Genomic DNA, 23577 nt, shown 5'->3' with positions numbered 1-23577 from the left:
TAGCATTAACAAATGATTTATCACAAATTTGAGAATGTTTTGAGCAAGTTGTATTTTGTCTTAAAAACTAACACTTGCCTGAACATTTTTATACAGTAGCAATTTAGTGTAACTCTCTCTTCCAACAGAGAACCAAACATGTTTTTTGTCGGTTAAGCTACTCAGCAGTTTGCTATTTCTTAGTGCTTTCTTTAATGTAAGTTACTGATAGTCATTTTGATACGTAGACAGCTTAACTGTAGGTATGCCAATATCTCAACTTGATTTTTACTGAGAATGCATTTAGTTAGCTGTTATTTGCTTATCTTTGTAAACATGATTTGAGTACTTTACTGTATTCTGCCAATTTATGAGAATGAATTTTTTTTTAGTTTTCTCTAACATTTTGAAAGAACAAAAAAAAATTTTGAAATAAGTTTTACTTATTTCTGCACATTTTGTTGAATTTGCGGTGTCATATGTTTGTTGTGTGCTGGCTTTCAGAGCAAGATTGCCAACTTGCTGGGTGTGGCTGGTACAGATGTCCCCATACAGGATATAAAGAAACTTCTCATGCCTCATAGGGTAGGTTGGTTACATCTGTTACATCTGTTAAACATATGAATGTAACAAAATATGTGTTTTTTTGATTTCACCTGCATAGAGATGTTAGGAAGAGAACCAGTGTGTCAACTGTGTGTGTGTGTGTGTGTATATATATATATATATATATATATATATAAAATTATTGCAAAATTCAGTTGAAACTTATAGGGTTCACACAATTACCTATTCCAAACACAGTATTCACCCAAAAATATGACGAAAGTTTTAAGTTTGAGTGACCACCCAAAAAATGGTTATTAATTTATTTCAATTTTAATCCAATTTCTGATAAATAAAAAAAATAAGATTCTTAAATACTCAAAAAAAAAATTAAAGCCAAAAAAAACCCCATTCTGTGTTATTTTTAGGAAATTGTCTTCTTTGATATCTTTTTCTCTCTTTCTGCCATTTTACCCCCTTGCAATATTCTTAGAGTCGAGGTTTGAATTTTGAATTGCCAAAGAATTTTCACTTCTACCACATGTACTGAGTTACATGCACTATGTTTTTTTAATTCAGTGATTTTATTTGATGTGGATCACCTTTCTGTACAAAATTTATTTTGTGTGCAAGTTTATTGCTAGTAACTATTTCATGTATTGCACATTAAACTAAGAGTAGTTTTATTTCTCTTCTAGTTGGGAGTTGGTGGTTACGCCTTTATCGTTACGAACAATGGCTTCATTCTGACACATCCAGATCTCCGCCCAGTGGTAAGTCGTCCTAGTGCTGTAGTGGTGGGTTATTAAACTGATGTAGCTAATCAAGGTCTATGCATGTCAGTTTTTGACATAATATTTGAAAATTTGAAAAATGCTGAGTTATTCAGGAGTACAAGTGGCATTTGCTCAGGAGCAAAATTGGCATACACATGATGTGTGAAAATTTTACAGTTTATAATCCGTAAAAGAGTTCTGAAGCCACTATTTTAATTGTACTACTTACAAACAATTTCTTTTATATATATATATATATATATATATATATATATATATATATATATATATATATATATATATATGTTATATTCTAAGGGTATAGTTACTGCTGCATTGCTGTCAAATATCTTGGTTGAAAGAGAATATTCAGGAGTTAAAAGAATACTTACATTAAATAGTTAGGTAACGGTGTGAAGAGCTTTTTGTGTTGTATTTGAAATTTTTAACTGGGATAACACAGGTAAAAAATTATTGCCTAATATATTTAGTCAATTTTAAAACTCTTTTATTTGTGGGTCTTTGTACTCTGAAATTGGGATAAGTCTTGCAATCGATTTTTCCGTACATTTTCTGATTTTACTCGATTCCAAGACACAATTTTGCTATGATTTAAAAAAAAAAAAAAAGAATTAAAAGAGCATCTAATTGTTTTTAGCTAAAATAAACAGTGTAAGATTCCAGTGAATTTGGTCTCTGTGTGTGTGTGAAGCATTTGGTCATGTTTTCCCTTTACCTAAACCAACAGGATTGTTGTGAACTTTACAAAGTTAGGTAATTAAATGCATCAGTCACCTCGTTTGCGCTCTTCAGTCAGCGGGGACTTGGGGCCTGTTTGCCTCCCCTCTTCCAACTGACCTCAGTTCTGGGCAGGGACGAAGTGGGGGGGAGTTGAGGGTTGTACGTGGATCACCCTGATGGATAAACCCAACCTCTCGCTGTTTTCCGTCACTTGCATCATCGAGTCAGTTGCTGGACCCTCCGCGAATGCACGTGTTGCCGTAGCGAGGCGCGAGTCGCAGTCGCCTGCCCTTCGACGGAACCAGTGTTGGCTGAGTTCCATCTTTTTGCGCGTAACATCAACATGCTGACTCGCATTTCACCATCAGAATTGTGAAAATGATTCGTCTACATATTAAATAAAAAATGTAAATGTTTATTCAAAATCTTCAATCTCCGAAAATTCTTCACTGATTGCTTCGAAATTTCGACACAATGTTGCATTCGAATATGTGCACGTTTTTATGTACCTATACACACCGGTGACGGGTAAAAAGATAGATAGGTTAAGAGCATAGATAAGTAAAAACATGGATTTAAAAATGCGTATTATTGAGTGATTTCGGTGCTTTGAGGTGAATTAACTTGCATTTGGGTGTTACATGGTGCGTTGAAACGCTTTTTCGGTGTTATTTCGGTTCGATCGCGATGCACCGTGTAATCTTGTCCCTGGGGATGGATGCTGCTGTGAGGCTGATTGAGTTTCGTCGGAGTGTCAGTCAGTCGGTCGGTGCCGCGGGTGACCCCAGGGGGCTGCTCAGTTCCAGGGCATCTTGAAGCCGGCGTACAACGCCGTGGACATGGTGGAGGTGGAGCTGGTGGACGAAGGCACTCACGACACCAGGTACGAGAGCAGTCCTCGCTACATCGCTCCGGAGATGCTCAAGGTGAGGGGGACGAGTCAGCGCTGCAACTTACCGAAGTGAAACTTCTTTCGCTGGAGGGGGGACCACAATTTTCGAGCGTTACGAAAATTTTGATAGTTCGGTGGAGGGGGAACCGGTATAGGAGAGTGCGTCAGTGGCGACGCCACTCCAACGCATGCGCTAACAGTCGAACGGGGAGTCGACAAAAAAGGAGGTACTTAGCGTAGCATGCTATGTGATAGTTCTAGGGGATACGGCAGGGGAAAGGTATAAATGACGCGGCAGCGGTGCTACAGGATTCTCGCAACGATGCTCGTGTTTTGTCCACTCCTGAGTTTTCGTAATGGTTAACGATTAACGCAACCATATTTTTAAAAAATTTAATTTAAAGTATCTACAATTTATTTATTCGTGTGGAAAAGAGTTATTGACTGTTGAAGTTAACTTTATAAGTGTGAATAGTGTGATTGAAAAATGTAAATAATTTATCTCTCTCGATCTATATCTAGTAACTTAATAAGCAAGAAGTTTCGCTTCAGTTGTGCATAAACTCCATGAATACACACTTTTTATTTTTTTTTGCTGGTAAGGAGACTTTTAGAATAGACCGGAAAAGCCCCGTACTTAATTCCAGGCACTGTATGTATCAGAAAATAAGAAGACTACTCAGAAATAAAAAAACTGTGGGCCAAAACTTAAGTACCAAAAATGCAAATCAACCAAAATGATTAGCTAAATTCTTCAAAAACAAAAAATTTTTTTAGGAGAATAATTTAAAAGGACAATTAAAAAAAAATAAACAATGTATGTAGTTATTGTATGTTTGAGCCAGAGAATTGTAATTGTTTTTAATAAATAATTGTTTTAAGGGTGGATTTTTTTTTGTTTGTTTGTTGTAGTTAAGAGAGGCCATAGTCAACCAGTCAACCGATAGTGCGGTCATCAATGTGAAATATCACTATGACCATATGGTGAGTACATAGTAGCTGGAGTACTTATTTTGTTAGTGAATTTACGTAAGTCATTAATGATTTTTTTTTTTTTAAATAACAAGAGGCAGTGAAATCTCGGCCACTTGGAACTGAATGACGAGAGTTAAAGTTTCTCTCAGTTTCATTTAAAAATTCCTGCTTCCTGCCATGCTCACACCCACATCACTCAACTCCCCCCTCCCCTCTTTCACATCCTCAGCTACAAAGCCATAGAGTTTTAGGTATTTAGTAAAGTGGTCGCTGGATTATGCAAGCTGTCAACTACTAGATTGAAAAAAAAAAATTTCAAGTAGGTACATTACATAGTCTTTCACAATTTTTTTTTTTGAAGAAATATGTGGTGAAGGAAGTAGAAAAATTATGCAAGTGACTGCTATATGAAACTGTGTACATAATATGGGTTTTTAAATGGAGCAACTTGGTGCAGTAATAATACTCTTACATGCATTAGTTTTCTGTGTTTGAATACGCCAGCTGCGATAGTAAAGGTGAAAATCAGTGACTACCGAACTTTACTCGATTTTTTTAAGACGCACCTGTTTATGTAACTTTTTGTGCCCTAAAAACATGATATGTCCTTGGAATTGTTTTTGGCCTCCATTTTCCAAATGCGCTCGATTCTAAGACGCATCTTTGCTATGATTTCAAACTAAAGCTCATATATATATATATATATATATATATATATATATATATATATATATATATATATATATATATATATATTTTTTTTTTTTTTGTAAAAGTAAGGACCAGAAGTAGTGTCTTAGAGGACCCGGGTTCAAGTCCCGATTCGACCATCCTTATTTCTGCTTTCCAAGAAGGTTTGCCAAAAAAAAAAACATTCCAATCAAATGTTGAGATTGTTTGCCTATGATGAAACCTTGCTCCTGTTAAAAAATAAAAATTTTAAATTTTTTATTTTATGGCTTACAGGGTGGTTGGCAAAGGTTTCATACACTTTTTTGAAGTGAAAACTTCTTTAGCCGCGTTGGGCGATTTTTGGTAGGGGCAAAATTTATGGGTTCGCGTCACCGACATGCTAGTGACGTGTTGCGCCAGACTGGCGACGTACATGTATACGCATATATACACTAATACATTGTATATACTCGACTGTATCATGTGCGTGTTGGATGGGTAAAATCTTGTGAGTTCGCGTCACCGACATGCTGTAGTAGCAGTAAGTGAAGTTAATTTGACCACGTGAATACCTACATGACCTAGGTCTGACATCACTGGTAAGCAGTGGCGTCTCGTCAGGGCAAGCAAGGCAAGCAGTGCTTGCCCAGGCAGTTTCCAGACATTGTATTTTTTAAAGAAATATTTTATTCAGAATAGTATTTTACTTTGGCTCGTGCAGTTAGGTGTATGTATTTTTTACATTATCTTCTTGGGACCCAATACTGTGCGCTGTGCGCTATAAGAAAAGAATTCGTTGACACACAAAACATGCTGTTTTAGAAGCGTTGCTAGGTTTAGAAGCGCTGGTAGGACCGCTTTCAGCAGGAAGGCTGCCGCAGTAGTTTCCTTTCGGAAGGGGGGTGGCATGGTACAAAGGTTCAAGGAGGGGATTGGCTGTAAAACCACGTGATAGAAGCTACGAAGGTAGCGCTTTCTTGCCGAACTCAAGCGAACATGGCCGAAGCAGACGGTGGAATTCTTCCGCCGACTGCTTCGGCTATGTCCGCTACAGTTCGGCAGGGCAGGTGGCAAGGTGGCGTTTCAGTCGGCGGTCGTCTCTCGGGGCGTGCGCATCTCTCTCGCGGGCTGTTGGCTGGGAGTTCCCTGCGCCCTATTTGGTAACCAAAGTCTGGCAGTGCGCGGGGGATTTGTGTGCGTGCTGGGGGCGGCCTAGCAGTGCCAACTGCTACCGACCGCGTCCCGCGGGTGGCGGATACGGGATCCCAGCTCGAGAGTTGCAATCTCGCTGGAGTGACTGTGAATAACCACGTACCATTTAACAGAGTTTCTGATCACGTATGAAGATAGTTTATTTTGTGTTGGTACAAAAAATACCAACATTTAATTTTTACTATTCTAGTACATTTTTATGAGCTTCTTCTCTTTATTTTAAGTACTTACTTTGCCATGTGTTGTCTGTTTATATTTTTTTGTACCAGATATCGATGATACTACACTCCCACTTAGTATATAAATAATGTAGAGCAGGTATTTTATTATCAGGATAATGTATGCCAAACATTATTATTTTTCAAAAAGAGTTTATAATTTTAAAAAAATGTCAATTTTTCTACCTGTGGAATAGTCAATGTTCAGTTAAGAAAACTACTTAAATAGCACCTTTTTGTACCTTGAAATCCATATTTTCCCGGGGGAGGGCCCCCGGACCCCCCCCCCTCCCCGCCACCTTGTTTTGGGGTGAACGGAGTTGTTGCTTTCCCTCGTGTAAACCTCACGCCTCGCCACTGCTGGTAAGTCATAGCTAGGTAATGAATTTTTACGTAATTTTTACATAGGTACCACTGACATTCTGTTGCAACTAAAAAATGATGTAAGGATAAATGATGTCATGCTGACATTTTACTGATATAATACCAAAATCATTTTCTTACGTACATTTGACGTAGAAATGATGTCATATTACACATTTTAAATGCAAAGTTTTAAGTTTTCACCTCTGTCGACAAGCCCCATGACTGGCTATCTTTGTTCAGGCTGGTATTTCCCAAGCGGCGAACGCGGGAAGGCGGGCTGGAGTGTTCTCTGGACGGCAGTTGATCTGTTCCAGAGGCGGGTGAGCACGGTGCGAAGACATTACTTCTTCACGGGCATCGAAGGGACGCCTTTCACGCTGGTACTGACCTTGCCTGAGCCTTACGGTCTGTTCAGGGTGCACAAACACGAGGAACCTCACCTTCTTCGCAACCAAGGTAGCGCACTCGTCGCTCATAACAGAGTGTGAGGCCGTTACACTAGAACCCTGTTTATAATGTTCCTGCTTGTAACATCATATTTTTGACATGACAACGTCTAACAAATCGATGAACGCCGGCTGCACGCACGAAAAAGTGTCCCGTTACGCACATCGTCCCGCTGCGCTGTGTCCTGTTACGCTCATTGCACGCTTGCGCCGCATCTATCTCTCTTACACTCGATTGGAACAACCACCGATTTGACTTTTTCGAAGCACATTAAACTTGAAACACTCCCATTCGTTTCCTACTTTTCCTATTATCGTCCTACCCTTGACAGAATAACACAGATTGTAAGAAGTTAAATAGCAAACATGTATGAAAGTTATAGTTAAAATAATCTCTTTGTTAAAGTAATAAACATATTTTAATTAATGAGTGCAAATAAAAGTAAATTTATCAATTAAATTGTTGATTTCATTTCACTCCTTCTTTGTATCCATACAAAATAGTAATAATTAAATAAAAATGATTCAGTTTTATTAATAAAAGTATGCAATCATTTCATCAATGTTTTGTTGTGATGTCACGTTAAACTATCGTCCGTAAACAGACTTTACAGACAACCAATTTTTTTCAAGTCCCAACATTTCACCAACAAGAACAATGCATTTATTTCCAGCACATAACGTTTCACGGATGGTACATTTCCTGCTTATAATATTTGCTTGCAAAAATTCAATAACTGTAAGAAAAAAATTAATTACCTTACTATTCCAACACTTGCCTCATCTGTGAAGTTTAACACGTTAAAAGGTTTACTTTGCACTTAACGTACATTTTTGTTTACAATCACTGGGTGTAGGTTGTTCAAATAGGATTGTATGCAGAAACAAAATGTAAGTGTTTAGATTAACAGCACTACTGGTTATTGCTGGCCAATTCTGTGTATTCAATACATCGATTTCGCATCATGTTCACAGTTACGTGACTGTTGGCATCTTTGTCTTAAAAAAAAAATTCTTTGTTTCCTTGTCATTCTAGTTTATTTTCAGATGTACATTTGTAAGTAGTCCTAAAATATTTTATTTGGCCAATTATTCTGCGATGGCAGAAATAAAGTTAATTAAATTCGAGCATTGAGTGTACATATTAGTGGTTTAACATTAAATTTGTTTACATAGCTTGATGAGTTTATCGGTAAAAAGTTCAAACACTTCAAACACTTTCCTGCTTATAAAGATTTTTTTTCCTTTTGTCCCCTTGTAAAATATTATAACAGGGTTCTACTGCTGTACACTTTGTTCTAGGCAAGCTGTCTCAATGTTCTAAGACACATTATTTTTTTGTTTATAAAATCGTACTAAATTATGTGTTTCACTGTTTTTTTTTTGTTTTTTTTGTATTGTGATTGAAATTTGTATTGTCTCTTTCAGGATATAGCGTGACAAAATATTTCCAAGGAAAAAATTGGAAAATACACCCTGATTGGTGAGTAAATTTCAAGGTTACTACAGGATTAGTACTTTCACTCTAGACTCTCAGGTTTAATACCTAAATGTTTTGAGATAGCTGTAAGATTCGCCTGTTATACTCATCTAGACAATGCAGTCATCATTAGGGATGTGCTAAATGCATCTGCAGGATTGGCTGATTCTCACTGAATCAGGAATTCATAAAATCGAGGTAATGCACTGTTATAATTCTGATTTTTTTCAAATTATTTGGGTTTTTTTATGAGTCTACGTGCTGATTTCAAAATTTATCCATTGCTAACTGAAGGGGAATATTTTTTTTATATCTGATATATAAATCCTGAATTTGATCCATCACTACCAGAAATATGTGTTCAGTAAAATATATGTAACACTACTTACTGCATGTAACTGCATCACAAGGAAATACAATTAATACTCTCTTCTCCTTAGTCCTTTTATTGTATGTTGAAGTTTTAAGTGTTATATTTATAAATGATGCATGCTTATATTCAAAACAATTAGGTTAAAGGTGACAAATTTGGGATATTATTCCACGTGTTATCGCAGTAAATTGGTATCAGAACTGGTAAATTTCTGGATCAGCACTCTCTCTCTATATATATATATATATATATATCCCTCTGTATCCATTTATCTCTTTCCTCTATGTACCTTTATCTCTCTATATGTTACTTTATAACAATAGAAATATTAAAAAATCTATTTATTTTTTACCTATCATAGGTGGGATTTATGTCTTGACATTCCAGAAATTTGGATAAATAGTTCAAAATCTTAATTACAGCAAAAAGATGGCAAAAAAAAAAAAAAAGTCATCTGCTAGTTACAGACATGTTAGTTCAAACAAAAAAAAATATTTTTTTAACAAAAAAAAAAGTTATTTTTATTTATTATTTATTGGTTATCCTAAGTAGTTAATTGCTTCCGTAGTGCTGCCTAGCATATTTTGGGCACAGGTTTTTATTGGTTGACCGTGCAGAAGTTTCTCCATGTTTCTCCGAAGAAGATTCGAGGGCATCATACCAGAAGGGCGTATCAACACTTTTTGCAATATCGAGATAAATTTGATGCAACCCAATTAGGTTCATAAACACTTATTCAGAGCTTCTGAAAAAACATAACCATGAATCGAATGATAATACGTACCATGTTATGTAGACAAAGGAAGGGAAAAACAGCCAAACTTTAAATGACTCCCCTGTAAACTTGCATTTTCATTGATACGCCCTTTTGGTATGATGCCCTCATGCTTTCCCCGAGACGGCAGGGTTGGAGACCCCTGAAAGTTTTAGCACACTCGTCAGGGAGGTCTCACAGCGACGGCTGCTTCCAGTTGCTCCGTGTTTCCCCGAAGAAGATGTGCTCTCCCGAGACGGCAAGGTTAGAAACCCCTGAAGGTTTTAGCACCGCGTGAGGAGGTCTCACAGCGATGGCTGCTTTCAGTTGCTCCATGTTTTCCCGAAGAAGACGGCAGGGTTAGAGACCCCCTGAAGGTTTCAGCACACGCGTCAGGGATAGGTCTCGCAGCGGACGCCTGCTTGCAGGACGTACTGCTACTACCACTACGAGACGGAGCATCCCTTCGACTCCCCCGAGGACCAGTTGTACCACTTCCTGCAGCGCACGCAGCAGCCCAAGTGGCAGTGGAAGTCCAAGAGGACCGTGTCGCCCCCGGAGCACGCCAGCCAGTGTGAGTGGTCCGCGCACGCCCCCTCTCGTCCCGGACACTCTTTTTATGAACGTTTGGGGGCTATCTCTCGGCCTTAACCAGTGGCGTAGCCAGGATTTGTGTATGGGGGGGGGTGTGTTAAGAAGCATTGCCCCCCTCCCCCCCCCACCCCCCGTTTTAAAGCGGGTGGTCCAGGGGGTCCTCCCCCGGGAAAATTCGGATTTTAAGGTGTAAAATAGTGCTATTTTAGCAGTTTTCGATATTTAAATTTAAATATTGTAATGGTAAAATTTTTTATTAATTTTAATAAGAATTTTTTTTGAGTGATAAATAAGAAATTAATTAAAGATTTGGTGCTAAGGGGGGGGGGGTTTGAACCCCTATAACCCTCCCCCCCCCCCTGGCTACGCCCCTGGCCATAACTAGAGAGGTCTGGGATTCTGTTAGTATAATTCCCCCCGAGACAAGGTTACTCTTCCGGCGATTGAGGACTTGCCCAGGTGTCTGGCCTCAACCCCCCCCCTCCCCCCCCCCCGGAAAAATCCTAGTGCTCGGACTTTTTGTCCGGGACCGGGCTGCAGTTTCCCCCGACAGGTGCTTCGGCGAAACGTCCGGACACTTGACCGCCGAGCGCGGTGTGAACACTGATTCGTGCACCACCGGGCTAGCGCGACGAGGGGGCAGATCCAGACTGTCGGTCCGGGAACGGCCAATTTAAATTTTCTGATACACTTTTAGTACATTATAATTGAAATATTTAGTTCATTTTATTTGTGGTTTCAAAAACGTCCTATTATCTATAGCACTGCAGTAAAATAATTCTTTAGTAAGTTTTGTAAACCGTGATAAGGAATTTTGGAGGAAAACTGGAAATTGTTCAGGTTTCGGGGAAGGGGGGGATGATGCTGCTGTTATGACCCCCCCCCCCCCCCTACACCCTCTTCCAACTGTGGATCTACCTCTGCATTAGGGACAAGATTATGTATGTAGTTAGTTGCGATGAAACCGGAAAAGCATGTCATTAGTCATTACACCGCTTGACACCGAAATGCGACTAAAATCATGAAATTAATCAGCATTTTGTATCAAATATTATCTCTTATCACGGAAACCTAATCTTTTAACATAGTAAATTCAATGAATTTGATTTGTTTAGAATGAAACTAGTACCAAAATGTTTAACCAAATATATTGGAAATAATTTTACTTTGTTTGAGCCTGCCACCGTTATTAGTAACTCATTTTTTTTTTACATTATTTAAAATTGGTACATTTTTACAAACACACAATTACTAGCCATTTTATTTTTATTTTTCCAAGAAGTTAAGACATGCTTATTACAAATTATTATATTGAAAAAGTTTATCATTTAGTTAGTTAAAATGACACTATTTTGGTTAAATAAATACCTGTCACAAAACATTTAAATGTCAAGTTTTGTTCAATAATACGTAACCTTTATGAATAAACAGTTTTTGTATGAAAAAAAAATTAAAATATCCTGTTTGAAAAACTAAAATAAGCCTAAAAATAATACCATAATATCTTGTCTCTATAAATCATGTGTCAAAAGTCTGAATTTTCGCTGAAGCACCTATCAGAGAATACTCGCCTTATCTTGGACAGACTGTACCGCATCACTACTTAATGCAAGTTTTCCATTGCTCATTGTGAGTCAATGGAAATGACTAACGACAGGAATACACGACTGACTGAAAGAAGCATTCAAAAAAGTCACAGAAATGAACGTAAAGACTCCAAAATTCAGGTACGTGATGTACCTCGCCAAGATCTGTGTTGGATTCCTAGTAGTTTATCGTTTTCTGATTATTCAATCGCTTGCCAGTTTCGTTGACTCACGTAAGGCAATGGAAAATCATTAGAATTTATTTAGAACACATTACCACTACCATTAAAATTAACCATGATAGCTATTAAGAGTTTGAATTGTTTTCCAATAGGAATATGAAAAACCCTGTGCTATGGAGCCCATACATTGCACATATTATTTGCTGTGTGAATACTTGCTTGAAATTTTCAAGCATCTTCTCTGACCATTTCTCCATGTAATCAGTGATTGGTGTTTTGAATCATGCAAAGCACTCTGCCCCCCCTCAAACAATAAACTAGAAAGTCATAAATAACCCTCTACCCTGGGGCAAAATGACTCTGCCATTAGGAACAGGTAGGTAATACTTCGAAACAGGACCACAGCGGTACAGTCACTTTAGAGTTTAGCAAAACAGTGGTACCTTATGAAAGTGTGGTTCTTTTGGAATGTGTCACATACTCTGCTTCCAGATAGAACATTAATATTTTGACAGTTCTGGTGGTCATTTTTTTGAGCTGCTTTTGCAAATTTGAAAACCTTTACCGAGGTACCTTACCTTTGTTTGAGTATGTGAGGTCTTTTTGAGAGTCATATTTTTCACCCAGTAACCATAAAAACATAAAATATATTTTTACATAATATTTTTTGTAGTTTTTGTCACAACAGTTCTGTTACTATACTACCTACCTAATAAAATAATGTTTCTAAATGAAAAAAATATATATATATCACAAGTTTAAAAAGTATAAAAATAATAATTGGATGAATGTTTTTTTTTAAATATTTCCTAAGAAAGTTATTTTTATGATATTCCTGTTTCTTTGTCACTTAAATAAATGCTGATGCAAAACAAAAAAAAAAAAGTAAAGATGGGTTGATTCCATGTATTTCACTGATTACGATTCTGTAAATGTATGTAGTTCTCTTGGTATTCTCAGTGTAACTGAACTTATATAACAACACATTTTTTTTATTTCATAAATTTTATTCCATTTTATAAGCATGTGTTTATAGTTCATGGAAACTTAATATTGTGATATTAGTGAAATCGAAAAGATATTGAAGCATACAAAATATTTTAATATCCATAAAAAAAATTGACAAAATAGGTGTCCATGAATGATATAAAAATATTATCAGGTCATATTTTAGGGTTTATCTTATATTTGAAAATGTTTTATTTTTGAGATCATCTTATATTTGATGTAGTTGGATTTGTGGTTGTCTTGAATTCCAGGGTGCTTAGTATTTCAGCTCATCTTGTATACTAGATCTTATTGTAAGCTAGGAAAGTGTTGAGACTTTAAGGGTCCAAGCCTTTCTAGACATAGTAGTACCATTTTTACTTGAATATAAGATGCCACTGATTTTCAGATTCACTTTTAGTCATTGGTTTCCCTGTAAAAAAAAAAGGTCATCTGTGAGTTATAGACATTACAGTCTAAACAAAAAATTGTATTTTTTTTTTTTGAAAAAAGCTAAATTTATTTATTATTTGTTGGTCATCCTAAATACGTAGTTATTTAATTCCATAGTGCTGCCTAGCATATTTTGGGCACAGATTTTATTGGTTGACTATGCAGAAGTTACTCCATGTTTTTTTTTCTTTCCTGAAAATACGTGCTTTCCAAAAATGGAATGACTATTATATCTTTATCTTTAACGTTATAATATTGATTGCCACCATTGTTTATCTTTTGTGCAACATTCTGAATAACTGTGTCAACAAATAACTTTCTTTAATTTTTTTTTTTCTTCCCTGTGATGTTAACGAGTTTTTGACTTTATATGTAGGATGTCATTGATTTTAAGCTGCACCCTATTTTCAGAGCTGAAAAGGCACAACAAAGTTAGTTTCTTTAAAAAAAAAAAGTTTATTTGATGATTTATTACTGTATTAATACAGTAAAGATTCACATTATTCTCAAAATGAAACATTTGTGTAAATGTTTAGTAATTTAATCATTCCGTAAATTAGACTTACTTGATTAAAGACTATATTTCAATTTAAATATAAATTAGTCTAAGAAAAATTTGGATTAAATTAAAGCCTTCTTCCTTCTAATACTATAAGTGTTTTCGGGCTTCAAATCATAGGTGCTATTCTCGCACAGGTAATTTTTTATTCCTGTTACGTATTTTTATTATTTTAGGTCATATGGAACTGTAGGTTATCTTGCATTCCAGTGTATGCCATGTTTTGTGTGTTTCAGGTCGTCGTGTATTTTAGGTTCTCTTGTATGAGTGTTTGCCTTGTGTTCGGAGTCATCTCATGTTTTATGTTCTTCTATATTTTGAGGGAAGGGTGGGGATACAGTGCTGGCATTAAAGAATCGGAATCTGTAACAAAGAATTAAAGAATCAATCCATCATTACAAAAAAAATAAAAGGTAGTTAAATCAACAAAACTCCTTTAATGATATTTTGCAGGCAGACTAAATTAAATGTAGGCTCTGATTATATAAAAATAATTAATGGAATAATTGGCTACTCTCTCAGTCGATGTTGACCGAGACCCGTATTTCTTTCCACAGTTAACATCTCGGGTGGCTCAGACAAAATCGACAAGGAATCATATTTCTGTGAGTAAACGAACAGAATTTAGTACAAAAAAAAAAAGATTTCACAACATAGTACTACATCTTTTTTTTTTCTCTCTCTCTCCTCCATCTTCCTGTCTCTGGTCTGTCGGCGGTCGGCAGACGGATGCCCGGCGAAGTCGAACCGGATGGACGGTCACCCCTCCCCCCCCCCTCCCCCCACCACCAGCATGCTGTTGCATCTGCATGGTCTCTGCCTCTTGTCGCACAAGTACACTTGCAATGTCTCACTCGCGCACCCTAGAGCACGCTCGTGTACCCTCGTCTCTTTCCGCTCCGACCTGCCCCGGCTCGCTCTTCGACGCGGACGCTTCCCCGGGGCCTCTTTCGTCGTCTCGCGCCTTCTGGGTTCCAGCTGCTCCCGGCCCGCCTAGCGCTCGTATCGCAACGTGACGCGACGCAGTGCAGACCGTCGAAACCAACGTCGGCAATTGAGCTACGGCCACACAGGGAGCTGTGCTCGCCATGTCCGCGATTTCGCTGAGCGAGTAAAATATATTTTAAGAATTTAGTATCAAATTATTTTAATCAATTTAAATCTACCTATATGTTAATTTGCTGTATTATTATCAAAAACTCACGGTTATAAGCGGAGTCATTATATAGTGAAAATGAATAGATTTCGTTTAACATTATTTAAACGTTTTCTCTCTCACGTTATTTCACTACCATCGACAGACAATTTCTATGTTTTGTTTTCACCATTTGCATTGAGACTTTTTTTTTTTTTTCCCTTTAGGGTCCTTTATAAAAGAAGATGCCAGCTGCATCTCAGGTGTAACTGGCCACACAAAGCTGTGTTCGCTATTTTGGCGACGTTGCCAGGTGTTTGGTTCTCGGCTGTTTTTCTAAAACGTCGCTGACAGATGCACAGATAAACAAAAAACATCTGTTTCCCCTCGGAAATGTGCTGTACTTCTGTGTTTGCCTTAAGGGGCCCGCCTTGTCAGAGGTGTGTGTGTGTCAGCGAGGCGGGATAATAAGCGCGACGCTTGCTGGTGCTTCTAGCGCGGTATAGCCTCTAAGTTCAAGTGTCTGAACTGGCGCGCATTCGTCTCGTCGTCACAGGATAACTGTGAAATTTGAGCGGTGACCGTAACATGATTTGGCGGAGAAATGAAGATAAAGGTGTTATGCAAGCCCCTTAAGTGCTTTCAAGAATCTGTACTGATTGTTTTATGCCTAAAAATTACTCTGAAAACACGCGTTTTAGGCATTTTAACGCTTCTAAAAATACAGTTTAAAAACTTAATCCGAAATTAAAAGTACTTTTCGGCCCTCAGCAAACTCTTAAATGCTATTCGTAAATAGGCCCCACTCGGATATCTTGAGTAGTTTTGAAATCGCATTGTTTTTCCTGAAGCTCTGCACACTGTATGTGTGCCCAGGTAGGCGGGGCCCTTAAATCAGTATCATGTTGACGGAAAATTTTATTGAGTGACTCGGCAAACAGTTTAAGTACGTGGATTTATTTTGGCGTTATCGTCTCAACTTCAATTATTTATCAATTTTTTTTAAGTTGTTTTTTTATTACTGCTATTCAGTGCTCGTGCAAAGTTCAAGTCTTCGGTTGGGGTGAAGTGACACACACACTACATAAAACCTGCTAGGTGGAATCAAGTTTCTGAAATTGTTTTATTTATTCTTAGTATCAAATATTATTTTATAAATATTCTACACCAGCAAAAAATTTATATATATGTAATTATATATATAGTCCCAGCAAGAATATTCCTTGAAGCCATAGGAATTCCACTTTTCTTATAAATACAGCATTTGTTCACATAGAGTGTGTTAGATTTTTTAACTATTTTAACTTCAAATTGAAAAGAAAAGTAAAACAGAATATTATTAAATAACAATTGGTAAGTACTGATACTGATTTTAAGGGGAGAAAAATATTAATGTAAGTAATTTTTTTTTCATTTCATGTTTTTTATTCCTGTCAGTTAAATGGTCCTGTTGGTATTTTCAAATACTTTAACTTATGTTTTATTGTACATAAATGTAAAACATTAATTGCAGGTAAAATTAATTTTTTATACTCTAATAGTAAATACTTTACTGTGCTAAGTATTTATTTTGCTCTTCAGGTTTTCAAATCAAAAAGATAATATAATTGCTTACCTTTAAGTTTTGAGGCCATAATCATATTATGTTTTAGGGAAGGATATTTTTCTTTCAGGTTTAAATGGGTTTTATTCTTTCTTTTTCGCTTCCTCTCGGCAAATTAATGTATTAACCGACAAGGTCTTTTAATAAACATGTCTGTATTCTATTCTGGTTACAGTATGTCAAATATTTTTTTGAGCCATATCCAAACTTCATATGTATAAAAAAAATTTATATGTGTATGAACTAGGTACAGACAGCTAAAATTTGTAAACAAAAAACAATAATATAGTTTTTTTCCAAAAATTAGTAGTATGTAGCTATTTTATTTGCTTTGTACTGACCTAATTCAAATCATACGTTATGCTATGCTATTGATGTGGATGCAGCCAGAACCCAGAAGCCAAGCTAAATTAATTTTGATAGCGGTGTGATTGGATCAGTACGTTTCGTATATCTGCTCAATTATTTTTAGTTTGGTAAAAAAAAAAAATATTATCGTGATAGAAGGAATCACTTCAATTGTAACCAAATTTTTTTTATCCTCCATTACCATTATACGTGTGTATGTATATATACCCCTAGTAGGTAACCTTATTGATCAATGTTCATGTAGCGTCGAAGACATTTTGAACGGTTTGGACAGTTTGCGCGTTAAGAAAACTCAAATTTGAAACATTGGTAGTTGCCAGAATTAAAAACACATATAGATGTACTTCTGCATGAATGACGATTTCTAGATTCTTGAGCATTTTCGATGTGTGTAGATTACATGTGGTATTTTAATGACTGTAAGGACTGCTATTAGAAAAAATTTTGCCATAAATAAAGATTTTTTTTTTAATTTGTGCTACAATAAATGGAGTAATTGGTGTATTGTTTTGAGCTGCATACCTTCTTTGAAAGGGTTGCAACTGAGTGTAAAGTAACTGTAGAATTTTTTTGTTCATGCTAAAAATGGTTTTGTGAATGCATGCAAAAGCACCAAATATATCAATGTAAAATACTATATTCCAGGTATCTCAGAACTCTTTTTACAGCCAAATTTAACCCATTTTGCAGCAATTTTTTTTCTATTATTAATTAATTTCATGTTTAGTGACTGTGTTTTCAAACATGTAAAAGATAAAAAAAATAACATAATTATCCAAGTGAATAGAATAGGTCGAAGATATGTCAGTATTTTTCAAACAAATGATACACAAGTAATTTAAATTAACTCTTATTTATGTTGAAGAAACTTTACTAAGATAATTCAAAAATAAATATGAATATCATACTAAAAAATTTAGTTTGGATGAATCTTTGCATGTTTAGACATGTTTGCTAGTTTTTAAAGTGTCAATGTTTATGCTGAAAAGCTGACCAAGGGACAACTTACAAACAGAAATTTTTTTTTAATAATAGAGACAAATGTAAATTATTTAATTTTTAATTCAGTTACATTTTTCTACCATTTTTATCAGGGCATTTTTTTGGTGTTGATTTTATATTTTTAAATTATATTTAATTTTAAAGATTATGTATAATTCAACAAATAATGACTTACAATTTTTTTTTCATAATTGGTTCACCATAATAGTGTATTTTTGTATGTTATACGTGCTGATATTTTTACAATAATATATTTATAACAAGCATTTATAGGACAGATTTATTATAAACTAATAAATAAATTTAAAAAAACACATTAGAAATGTCAGAATGAATCATCAAGAGATGCACAATCAAGCAAAAGTAAAATTAACGTTACCTCATTTTGTTTCGTACATTTTGCTATAGATTTCATCCAATAATAATAAATAACATTCATTGGATTTCATTTAAGTACTAAAAAAAAATTTATTACCTTGATTAAAGTTTTGGTCAAGCCCTAAAAGTAATCATACGTTGGCAGGGACGTTACAATTACAACTCGTAAATAAGATTGTTGTTTAGTTTCATAATTTAAGTAGCTTTTGGGTGTACCAAGGTGTAATTACTCACATTTCAGTGTCAGGTTTTTACCGCAGTTTGCGGTACAATCATGTCGTAACTAAAAAAAAGCTTCGCGACGAATGGGGGTGTTTCTCAGCCGCGAGGTCGTTGCGGCATCTCCGCTCGAGTGCTTGTAGTAGCTGTTGGGGAAGTCAGTGGGACGTGTGCTTGACTCGCGCTGTGCTTTCACGGCAACCCGGGATTACGCAAACGTACCTGGCGTAGAGTACGTGTCAGTGTTGCGAATAAAAAATGTTCGTGAAAGATAATTCAGTTTCACGTGCTGCACAGTCTGAGTAGTTATCGATTCGCACGTTTGTCATCATTTGTGGGCACATTTCACAAAAATTTAATTCATGTCGAGCAATTTTTTTTTGTTGCTATTTTGTTGTTCACAAATAGATACAAACTCCGATACTTTTCATGGTTAAAATTTATTTTCTCTTAACTGATAAGAGCCATTTACCAAGCACTGTTTGTTTCTGTGGTTTATATGATGCGATTCCAGTGCAAAATTATACTAGTACAAAATTTCTTGGTGAATTCTTACACCCAACCACATAAGTTCCTAGTAGTTATACAATAAAATGAAGCTTGAAATTTTACAGTTTTTTTATACATTTCTTTTAAAAACACTCAAGAATGGTATAAACAAGAGGTGCTAAATACATTTGTTAATACAGTTACACACTTAAAGAAAAAAATTTGTACGTGATTAATGAGGAATAAATCAAACAAGTATTAATAATGTAACACCAAAATTTGCATATGTACTGTTTTCAGGTCAGATTTTTAAGGCTGATACATAAATTCAATTAAAAATAACGCTGGACATCAACTTCATATCAGAGGTGTAAACTTGACTCTAATTTAATTTTGTGCTACACAATACAAAATACTGATAAAATCCTACATGTCATTACCAACATCTGGTAAAATAGCCACAGAGTTTTTTAGAGTGTATTCCTTCTAAATCGGTATCTAAATTTTACTACTTAATCCAGCATCATACTTAAATGGTTATGAAGGCAATTAAGAGGAATCCTAACTCTCGGGAAAATGTTCTGATTGTTCAAGGATACATATATATATTTATTTTGTTTGGTTTTAGTGCAAAAGTTTTCCAATCTGTGTTTTAGCTTAATATCGAAAGCTGATCAGATATTTGTTGTTTAGGTTAGCTCGCCCAGGTTTGTTTTTAAATTTCTTAGTGTTCCTATTTTCCTGCATGCAAGGAGACTTCAACTACTTAGTAGCTCCATGTCTGTGTTGTTCTGTCGCTAGCCACCGCTGTTCGTGTTCGACAGCTCGCCTGGGAACACTAGCTGGACAGACTGTTCTCGTAGTTTTGAACATTGGTTACGTAGACCCGCCCGCCCCCCAGAACGAGGGCTCGAGCGAGGTGTAGACGGAATGTTAGCTGTGGAAACGAAGGGCCGCCCATCGGCCCTAGAGACGCATGCCTCTGGAGCCGATCACAGCCGAGCGGGTCCCAGCCTTTGGGGCGGAGCCCCGCGGCGCGGCGCCGTAGCACCAGTAAAACCACGCACGCATGAGTACTAGGTTTAAGTCCGCATTTGCGTCAACCTGAGCACTTTTGAAAAGAGGGTAAGAAGGCGCAGTAAGCACCACACTTAATATGCTGAGCTGGCGTGCCGTCTTTCCTTTGCCTGCTTCACCTTTTGGCACTTTTTAAGTTTTCATCAATTATATTTCACTACTTGGCAATAAAATATGTAATACCTGTCAGCAGGGCCGTCAAAAAGGTCAGGAGCAGGGGTGGGGGGGGGGGGGGGGGTAAAATCCCTGGGGCCTCCCCGTTTAGGCACGAGATTTTTGATGTGTAACACCTTAGCTCTTTTTATACGGCTTTTGCCAGAAGAAATTTCGCTAATGGAACGGAAGTCACATGGAACGAAAACGTGCAAAGACGCTGCTGCCAACTGTAGCAAGTTCCTTTTGACAATTATTTGTTCCCCATTCTCTCAACTTGTCCATACCTTCTCTATCTTATTTCTTGCATGATCTTTTCATGGGCGTAAATCCAGAGGGGAGGGGAGGCAGGGTGGTATCCCCCCGCCCCTTTTTTTTCCTTCTGGGAATCATGCAGATTTTTGCCCTTCTTTGTAAGATAAATAATAAAGCTAGGGGCTCTACCTAAAGGTAGGATGCTAAATATGGTTACCTTTCAAAATTTATCTCATGGTATGAATTAACATGCAATAATTATTTCACATTTTTCAGGTGGTCGACACAAGAGCTACATAAAGTCATTACGTTTATGAAAGTGTTGAAAAAAATTTACATACAGGCCCTTGGCTGTATGAATGAATGTGAATGAGAATGTGTGCAAGTGTATGACTGAGCAAGTGTGGAAGTACTATGCAAATGCACAAGTATGCGAGTGTTGAAGTATGCATGTGTGCAAACATACAAGTAGTACGAGAGTATGAAAATCTGCTACATGCAAACATGCCTAACAGTGACCCCCACTCCTGATACTTTCCTACCATTTTTCTTCGTTTCCTAAATTTTTCTCTACCTACTTTCTTCATTGCTCTCATTTTTTCACTCACTTTTCATCGTGCTTTGATGATGTCGTAGCCTTGACTCACCCCACCGGTTGTAGAGAAGTTTCACTTCAGAAATCGAGGTATGGCAAGGGCAAGGAAATAAGGGGACGTCTCTCGAAAGTGGATTGGCCCGACTTGTAAGTTGTAGGGAGCTACTACCTTGATGACGGCAATGCAGTTCTGACTTGAAACGTCGTGTTGTAAGTAGAGACAAGATTTTATGTTTTTTTATTTTCAGACCAATTTTGTTTTTAAAAACAAGAGATTTTGTTGTTACTGTTTTTATTTTTTTATGAATTCGGTTTATTCATAACGATAGCATATTATTCAACAAATGTAACACTTAAATGTTTCATAATACTTGTTTCATAAATGAGTCTTTTTTTACAATGTAAACGTTTATAATATGTGTGTAACTACTTGGTACAAAAAAATAAATATGCAAGAATTTGTGTGTTTAAAAAATGTACCAACATAATATTTAAAAAATGTGTTACTTCATGATAACAGTTGTGAGATACAAAAAAAAAAATCAATCTTTTTTGAAATCTATTTAGTCCATGCATTTTGGTACCAACTTCTAAGTTAATCATATTCGTTGAATTTTATACATTCAAGTATTATGTTTTTGTTACTTGAGTTAAGTTTTGATGAATGATTCTGACTGATTTCATTATTTCGGTTGCATTTGGTGCTTCATGGTGTGGTAATTTGCATTTCGGTTTTTATATGGCATAATGACTTGCTTTTCTGTTTTAATTTTTTTTTGTTTTATCGCAATTCACCATACAATCTTGTCCCTGGTTGTAAAGTCGTCGGACCTTGATGCGGCTAATGCTCGCAGGCCTGTCTAGTTCGGGAAATGTGCCTGCGGACCCTCTTTCAAAAGTGTTCAGCTTGCCGGGAGCGCGGGAAAGGCCCCGCGCGGTGCCCGGGAAGGCTCACAGGCTCACGGGCGGCTGGTGTCGGCTGGTGTCGGCAGGTGATCGCGAGCTGTTCCTGTCGCTGGTGTTCGATGCCAAGGCCACGGAGTGGTTCTCCAAGAACCTGAGCACCTCCTCCAAGGACGACTCTAAGTAAGTTGTGGTAAATTTACCCCCCCCCCCCAGGCCCTTTTTCGGAATCGTGCACGCTACTACGTGGTCCTCACGTCACGACTGTGATAGTGCTGCTTCTTCAAGCGCCCGATATACTTCACACACACTTCGCTCGCCGGGTTGAAGTCTTGGATTGGTTTTGTCACGCACGTTGTTTCGCTCAAACACATGTCTACTATCTTGTCTCTACTCCCTCCCATGGCGGTTCCCCGTGATTCTTCAACACAAGCTTAAAAAAAAAAAAACAATTACTCAACTCTTCGTTCAGGCCGTAAGCATGTAGAAATAATGTACTTTGAAGCTTATTCCCAACTTCTGTAACCCATTTATAAGATATTAGCTCAAGAAAAAATGTTTAAATCATAAAAAACCATTGTAATGAAAAAAAAATTGTTACTTCTTGTACGTTTTTTTATATCTGTTCCTCGGAGTTGTAAGACACCATGTCACAAAAACCACGAGAGCAGTTTAATGAATGTTAAATTCCGTAGTCCGTCACTTATTTACTCAACAATTTCCTACCCTAAATATGTGAATTTTTGACGTATGGTGGATCTTAAGTGTTGTATGTCACTAGAAGGAACGTCAGACAATGTTCATGTTAATGGTTAAAAGTTGAATGTTGTTTAAAAAGTGGATGTAGTGTCTTATGCCTCTGATGTACAGATATAAAAAAAAACATGAATTTCTGCATGAAAAAGGCAGTGATGATATAGCTCTATCTTTGATAGGACCAAAAAAGCACACACAATTTCACCCACACGTACACTCGCATACAATATACTCTAGTGGTAAACTATGCTGCAGCCATCACATTAATATCTAAAAAAATTCTGTCATGATTATCAAGCTGAATTGCCTGGAGACTAGGTGTGATTAAATATGATGAAAATTAATAATTGCATGTTAAAAACAGTATACTTGCATGGTAAAAAAAAAAATACCATTCCCAGATTTTTGTTTAGCCGTATTGCCGTTTAGGTTTCAAATTTATCGTTTTCTGTTATGATGTAAAATATTTGTACTTGTAACATTTTAAGAACCGTGATCCAACTTTCTTAATGGAATTTTTTCACTTCCAAATAACGTAAATCTATAATGATTGTTTTATACACTTCATGGTTTTCAAAGGTGATTCCTTGTGCATTTTGCAAGGATATACATACTTTTTTGTTTGTTTTCCGCAGGTAATTAAAATGCTAAGAATTTTTATCTTGTAAAACCCTGATTTAACACCATTTCAGCCCCTTTCTCACATGACATTGCCCGAGGCGTCAGGTACGTACCTTCAATGTTTAAAAGTGTGCCAAAGCTTCATTTGAAGATATACAAGTGTAGTTGTACTGCTAGCAAATATCGTAACACTGCAATATGGGAAACTCTGGACAATTAGCATTGGCGAAG

General features: G+C 36.6%; 1 protein-coding gene across 2 annotated transcripts in view; it reads left to right on the top strand.

The window, feature by feature from the left end:
- The window catches only part of LOC134540436 (voltage-dependent calcium channel subunit alpha-2/delta-3), a 78550-nt gene that overhangs the window by 28678 nt on the left and 26295 nt on the right, over positions 1-23577 (top strand). Inside the window, exons 12-20 of one of the 2 annotated variants that reach the window (XM_063383186.1) lie at positions 484-564; positions 1224-1298; positions 2843-2968; positions 3847-3918; positions 6692-6833; positions 8252-8306; positions 9859-10004; positions 14349-14396; positions 22059-22152. In XM_063383186.1, the coding sequence (XP_063239256.1) occupies positions 484-564; positions 1224-1298; positions 2843-2968; positions 3847-3918; positions 6692-6833; positions 8252-8306; positions 9859-10004; positions 14349-14396; positions 22059-22152 (839 nt within the window). The remainder of the gene's footprint in view (positions 1-483; positions 565-1223; positions 1299-2842; positions 2969-3846; positions 3919-6691; positions 6834-8251; positions 8307-9858; positions 10005-14348; positions 14397-22058; positions 22153-23577) is intronic. The other variant, XM_063383187.1, reaches the window with a different exon arrangement.

This window comes from Bacillus rossius, chromosome 16 (assembly GCF_032445375.1).
Source record: "Bacillus rossius redtenbacheri isolate Brsri chromosome 16, Brsri_v3, whole genome shotgun sequence".
Classification (NCBI taxonomy): domain Eukaryota; kingdom Metazoa; phylum Arthropoda; class Insecta; order Phasmatodea; family Bacillidae; genus Bacillus; species Bacillus rossius.
This window is presented reverse-complemented; position numbering and strand designations above follow the sequence as displayed.